This window comes from Siniperca chuatsi, linkage group LG17, assembly GCF_020085105.1.
Source record: "Siniperca chuatsi isolate FFG_IHB_CAS linkage group LG17, ASM2008510v1, whole genome shotgun sequence".
NCBI lineage: Eukaryota > Metazoa > Chordata > Actinopteri > Centrarchiformes > Sinipercidae > Siniperca > Siniperca chuatsi.
Window position 1 is genome coordinate 14,838,795 of NC_058058.1, and position 7,025 is coordinate 14,845,819.

A 7,025-nucleotide genomic window follows, 5' to 3' on the forward strand; every position below is an offset into this window, starting at 1 on the left:
CCATCAGCCTACACTGTGACAGATACATACTGTAACACACACATACATATATATCCTGATAAGTCTCTTCAGGATATACAGGCAGTGTGGTGCAAAATGTCCCCGGCTTCATTTGTACCACTTTTGCATGTCTGTGGAAGAGATGAGTCACTTTCAACTGCAGTCGTCACGTAACTACTGTCATTTAGACTGATTCACACTAACAATTTCTAAAATAACAATCAACCTCTCTGCTGGCATTTTTATGCAAAGTGACTGAGGGTACACCATGCACTTATTATAGAATAGCAATTCTGGAACAATGCAAAGTGTGAAAAATTATTTGTTTTTATTCATAAAGATGAATAACATGGTGCAATAAAATGCACTGTTGATTCCAGTACAACTGAATTTTGGCATTGTGCGTTATATAAAAATATAGCTAAGACAATAACTGGCTGAAATTTCAAAGACAAATGTTAGTAAAGAACAACATGTTCTCTTACAAGGCATCACACAACTACAACACACTTGCACTACAATACTGCTCAGACCACCTGTGTGAGGTGATTTTGGCGATGACAGCTTTTCTTTCACAAGATTATAAAACAGTAATACACCTTTTAATATCCTTTTTATATCAGACAAACACAAAAAAATTAATTGTCATCATCGGTGTCCTCTTCGTCCTCGTCATCCTCCTCCTCTTCAGATTCTTCCTCCTCTTCGTCATCCTCTTCCTCCTCCTCTCTTCTTGTCTGCCGACTTGAAGCTCTTTGTTGCTGTGACAACAAATAAAACAGTCACTATGCAACTAAAACACTTAGCAGGTAGTCATTAAACAGAACTGCTGCTTCCGTGGAGTCGGTTTTCTCCTGAACATTTCTCTTTCACTAGGGTTTGCGGTTAAGAGGAGAGACAATACAGGTACAGGTGTGAACACACCCCAATATGCACAGACACCAAATTCATCAGGTTACATTTGTTCATATTTGTAGTATAACTATATGAACATAAATACCATCTTGAAGAAAAGCCAAGTTCATATAGAATGAGACTTTCTCTGTGAGTATTATCATGTTTTACTTTTATTAGCAATTTTCCTCTGGAGTTTTATCTAGTATGCAAACAGGGTCTGCAATCCACTTTTCTAGCTGTGTACCTGACTGCAAGTGTGTTTTTTGTTTAGCAGTGATTGCAGTTTCCCACAGATAAAGTCAAACCTAATCATGGAAGCAAAGTATGATCTCAAGTTGTGAAGCAAGACGCATTTTAGGCAATCTGCCTCTGCAATCTACAATCTGAACATCTCTAGATACAAGACAGGACGTCTGAACACACCCTATGAGACCTAAAAAAGACAGTTCTTCAAAGATATCAAATGATACTCCTCATTTAGTGAGAAAGTGAAGACTAGCTGTCCAGATGTTTTACAAGGCAATCCTTTAGTTAGTGCAGTACCACTGTCAAGATGCTGGGGTAAACTGAATGTAGGAGGAAATGCATGATGTTACTGGCATGTAATGACATGTGGAAATTCAAACTGAATGATGGCTGGGGTGATGCGCATAAATACGGGCACAACTGATAAGCCTCTACTGGTATGAGGAAGAGTACTGGATTCGAAAAAGAAAGAAGGGATTTTTTTTTATTTCATCACCAATAAGAAACTTATGCCAGATAAAAAGGAATGCCATAACAGAAACTTGATCAAACACGGATCTTCTGAGGAAATTCTAGCTTTTGTAGCATCTATGCACTGTCTGTATCTTACCTGTAAAGTCCCTGATGTACTCAGGAAGGACCCGGTCCGATCGAGGGAGGTTTTGGAGTTAGCTCGCACTATGTCTAAGCGTGACTGGTAGTCAGGGGGGTGCAGCGAACTCCTGAACACCTGCCAAAGACAGTAGGCGTGATGTTTTTCCAAAGAGAAACAGGAGAATGGAAGCAATGCCTACAAACACCCATTGGTAATCTTAATGTGTGCACTGAATATAATGCAAGACAAGCATGAATTTAAAAAATGACTGCAAAGTGGCCACATTACACACAAACTGAGTGCACATTGTTAACACAGCTCAATACGTACAGTTTGAGGATGTTATGCAATATTTGGGGTATTTAAGTTATACAGTTATATAAAATGTAGAGCCTCAGGAGGAAAAACACACAACCTGGACTATCCAGCAAGTCAACAACTGGGCTGGCAATCTTTCTTAGGTCACACATAAAATGAAGCAGCTCAGAATGTATGCCTCTGATAACACAGCAAACTGCCATTTAAACCACACTGATAGTTTTCACTGTGTAGAAAATAAATTCCACATGAGCTCTCGATCAGGATTGTCTTCATGCCTGTCATTGTGCCTTTTACAGTTGATTCAATCTCCCATGCTTTGTTCTATGAGTCATTGAAAAACAGCCTTGTCTGGGTGAGGAGTTTCGCTTCAATATGAATGGAAGGGAGATGATTCAGTGCAAAAACACACAGATGAGATGACAAGGGGTGGAGAAAAATAGCACAAGGGCATCTGCAGGAGAAACCTCGCTGTCTTGAACATCATTGAGCCTTTGTTTTCTCACTACAGGCCTTGTCTCTTAAAATAGTTCGGCAAACCTCTCAAACCGAATTGACCGCATGACTCTCAATTGTGCAGAAGCCCCGGCAGGTTGCTTCAAAGTTACCACATCAGTTAAAAGGGTGTGGACTATAGCGTATGTATGAGCAATGGGTCGATGAGTAATGGGAGTAGCGACTATGATAGCTTGGACTTGTTGAATATAACCATCAGGTTAATCAAGTGCACAGCACAGGTACATAAAGTACAATGTCTCATTTAAATATACGTGTTTTTCCTACCTGTGTTTTTCAGCGACACTCCAATGATTGTGTCAGGTCAATAATTACGCCTCAATCTACATTTATAAACTCCTGTGCACAAACGCACTAATGCTGGCAGGCTAATTATATGACTATGACTGGGCCATGGTTAACCTCGAGCAGAGTGTCAGCCTACCTCCAGGTCCTCCTCCTCATCCACACTTTGAATACTCTGGTAGGCCAAGGTGTACACCTCTAAGGCCTTGGCATGGAATGACATCTCCACTGTCACAAACTCACCAAAGATTTTCTATAAAGGGAAAGATGAGGATAATATTTCAACACTGAATAGGCTTTGACATTATTTAAATGAATCACAACTGCATGGTGGCCACAAGACATGAAAAAGAGTTCTGAAATGACAAAAACAGAATAGTTTCAAAGAGCTGAAGGAGGGTTAAGAAGTGTGGACAGGTGTTAAAAAAAGACTCTCAAAATCATCACTGTCTGGTTTCACTTCACTGTCAGCCACTGCTTCAGCAGGCACATTTCCCACCACTCAAATTGTAGTTCTTAATTAGAGGTGGATAGAAAGCTCAGAGCAGCAGACCTTGATGTCCCGGATCTTCTGCTTCTCAAACTCGTCTATGGTCTCCTCCAGCTGCCTGGTGGTCCGTGTGGCATCCATGGTGGCTCTCTGGAGCTCACTTTCAGCCTGATGGGAGAACAAATGAATAAAAAACATACTACAAAACATATCAGACCAACATGAGAGGTTATGGCTAAAGTTTTAGAGAAAAGCATCAGTGTGTCACAATTCAGTATAAAAATAGAAATTCAACAGCATCCCTCTGTGCTTGTTGATTTAATCAATTAGAAAATGGATACTTGATACCCTAGCTCACTTTTGACAATGCACAAAACTACTAAAAAATGGTTTCATTGATGAAACTGTTTCAGACTTGCAGTTCCAGTCCCGTCACCTATCGGCAAGAGCCCTTCAGATATTGACATGCTTCGACAGGAATGGAAAGTAACAGCAATTTTGACACTTGTGTCTCATGCATGCAATTTAACACCTTCACTACACACACACAGAGAAAACAGGAGCGATATAAGATGGGCTGCTCCTGTTACTTTCGTTTTCTATAGGTGCTGCAGGTTAGCATGTGTAGAAGTGGTCTGACAATGACCTTCATCTTGTGGAGAAACTGCAGAGGGTTTGTGGGCTTATACGCGAGTTACAAGTCACTTCCATTCTTCACATCTAATAAAGAGGCTATGGCTGTCGTTGCATTTTGACCAAGGATCCATTGAACTGTGGTCAAAACACAACTCATAACATACTGGATGATTTCTGTTAGAGTTATTACACTTCCATTTCAAAGTAATTCTGAAATGTGGTTCATCGTTGTAGTCATACATCACCAGTGATGAGATGCGCAGATTACATGGGACACACCTGAGACTGAAAGCTTGGTCAAGGAAACAACAAAACATATTAGTCTGTTATCTGTGTTTATTCTACTCCTGCAAGTTGTAAATTGTTAATGTATCAAGTGGATGTGAAGATAGATTTTCCAACTAGACAAGATAAACATTCAAAATGGATCCAAGTTTATTTTCCTGTTGCAACATGAATTAATATCAATAACTAACTGAATTAAACTATACCCAAGATGTCACCTACACTAAAAAGTATATTGGTGGTTGTTGTAACTTTAAAAGTCTTTTGTCTGTTTGATATTAGAGAATTTGAGAAACAAAGCAAGGATACAATGATCTGCCTGTCTGAGGGGTTTCTCTGTCTGGTCCTCTCAAGCTGAGCCATCTGTTTGGCTTCTCTGTCTCTGGCACTCTGAGTAGTCTTCAGATCCTCCTGCATGGATGCACAAGCACACAATGACACAGTAGTCATTATGAGACTTAACAATGATAGTCAATTATTTATACATTTGTGTTTTCAAATACTAAAGGACATAATCTAACAAACATTTGGTGTAGCTCAAGTACACCCTGTTGTGAAGGTTTTTGTGTTATCTGTACTCTGACACAGTTGGTAATGTTAAAGGAATGATATATTAAAGAATTATATATTGTTTCAGCATTGACAGAAAATTCTATTTAGCCAAGTTCACTTTTTTCATGACTAAATAACTTAATTTAGCCAGACTGAATTCAATTTTGGCACACTCATTCTGCCTGTATAACAAATGACCAATCGCAATCACAGTTTGAGGGTATTTTAGTAAAAAAAAAGAAAAAAGAAAAAAAAGATGAGAAAAAACAGGTACTACTGACAGTACTTTGCAACTGTGGGCGACAGAACACGAGACAACATGACTAAGATGATTATTTACGGCAACACTGTATGAGAAAGACTCCAAAAGTCACAAAGAAACAATGGACTGAATGGATTTTTTTTTCAAACCATAAAATGTATTTTAATCCTGGTTAAAACAAGATGCTGAGAGGGGAGATACTGACAATGGCACAAAGAAAGGCTGATGTGCCAGTGGGTTATTATCATTAAATCAATACTGCCCTCATGTGGCCATGCAGTGGTAATAACATTGACAGTCTCCCAAACTGCCTCCTAAACCCCTATTCTCATTGTGGTGACACAATTGCAGCATCCTTGAAGGCCAGAGCACATTTAATCTTGAAACATGTACTTCAAAAAGCTGCAGTTATATAGATGGACCTGAAACACAATTATATGGGCCAAGGCATCTTTCATTTTCTGTCACTGGCAGCTGGTGCAGCATTCTGTATAGCTGTGCTTAAAATGTGAGATCTTAACAAGCAAGAATAAGACAGAAAAGTAATGTCAGTGCTCTGATAAATTACACAGAAGTGAATGTATTTAAACATTTTTGCCTTACAATCATTTATAGTAAAATCATTCTGTAGTTTCTAATTAAGGAGTTGTTGTACTAATTGCTACAATAATTGTAGCTGGAACATGGATTAAGCTTTGTCCTTGTCATTTGGCTCACTTGGAATCAGTCTAGATGTCAGCATGGCTGCAGCTCAAAGCAACACTTACCCTTTTACGTTTAACTACAGCTCCATAACTTTTTAATGGCTCTATGACTTTGGCTTCAAGTCTTTCCACCTGTGAGGAAAATAACTTCACATTAGGATCTGTCCTACCCAACAAATTTAGACTGTGGCTGTGAATATGAAATTATCATTGAAATCAAAGCAGCAGGAAATATAATTCTTTAGTTTTACCTCAGCTTGCCTGTAGTCTTCAATCTTGGCCATGTGGTCAGCAAACTGCTTCAAACCCTTCTTCAGGTTTGGCGTTTCTGTGTCTGCATACATGCCGATTTCCCGAACCAGGAGATCTGCCTTGTCTCGTAGTCTGGCTGTTTTACGGACATAGGCAGCAAACATTTGGCACATCTCTCCAAAATGTTTCTCCACATTGGTGATGTTTTCCTGGATCTTTCTTGTCTGGTTGTCCCTGAAGAGGGTGAAGGACAACATTAACAGCAATAATTAAATAGTATTTGGGGACACAAAAGTGCATTTGTTTAATACCTTTGTGCGGGGAAGAGAGTATATATTGAGACATAGGAGTTTGAATGTTCTAACCTCATCATGATTTCATAAAGCCTATTATTTCATCATCGTTGATGACACAGACACTTAGCTTGCCAGATACGTGTAGTAAAACCTAAACTAAAATTTATTTAGTAACAGCTATTAGCTAGTGTTAGTTACTGTTTGAGAAAAGGCCATTTTCTAAAAGGTAACGTTAGCATTTGCGCTTTATTTTGAGGATTATAAACGGAAATCCTTTTCAGCGGCTTGTGGCTGATAGAGAAAAGTCAGTTTTGGGAGAATGAAGATTGTCATTCTTCCCAAACATGGTCCACTAAAGGGGTCTTGTGTTTACACCTACAAATGAATAACGGACGACTCGTTACCGGCTATATCTTGAATTAACCTATTGTAAAGGGTGAAAGAGACGCTAACGTTAACTTACCGAGCACTAACGTTAACGGAGGATTTAATTTAACGCGTTGACTATCTCTTACCTCGCTCTTGCATCGGGTGTACGACTCATCTTTGCAGAAAGGCAGTAAATGAAATATATTCAGTGTCCAATCAGCCAAGTTTATCGGGACCCAGATTTAACGCTAGCTAGCTAACTATGCTTCTTCTCTCCCTGGCTAGCACGCCAATCTGCCGTTTCCATGGAGTTCCCGGCGTT

The 7,025-nt window shown here is 39.3% G+C and overlaps 1 protein-coding gene across 2 annotated transcripts; it reads right to left on the reverse strand.

The window, feature by feature from the left end:
• Positions 1 to 309: 309 nt before the first annotated feature.
• On the reverse strand, positions 310 to 7,016 carry cibar1 (CBY1 interacting BAR domain containing 1). Of its 2 annotated transcripts, XM_044170861.1 has the most exons (9): positions 6,850 to 7,016; positions 6,038 to 6,272; positions 5,850 to 5,918; positions 4,578 to 4,679; positions 4,263 to 4,268; positions 3,411 to 3,515; positions 2,997 to 3,110; positions 1,754 to 1,873; positions 310 to 761 (listed from the first exon to the last, which is right to left on the reverse strand). In XM_044170861.1, the coding sequence occupies exons 1-9, from the start codon at positions 6,876 to 6,878 to the stop codon at positions 639 to 641; spliced, it is 903 nt and encodes a 300-aa protein (XP_044026796.1). In that variant the 5' UTR covers positions 6,879 to 7,016; the 3' UTR covers positions 310 to 638. The 2 variants fall into 2 exon arrangements, with proteins under 2 accessions (XP_044026796.1, XP_044026797.1); XM_044170862.1 differs by lacking the exon at positions 6,850 to 7,016 and having other exon boundaries at positions 6,038 to 6,295.
• Positions 7,017 to 7,025: the final 9 nt, after the last annotated feature.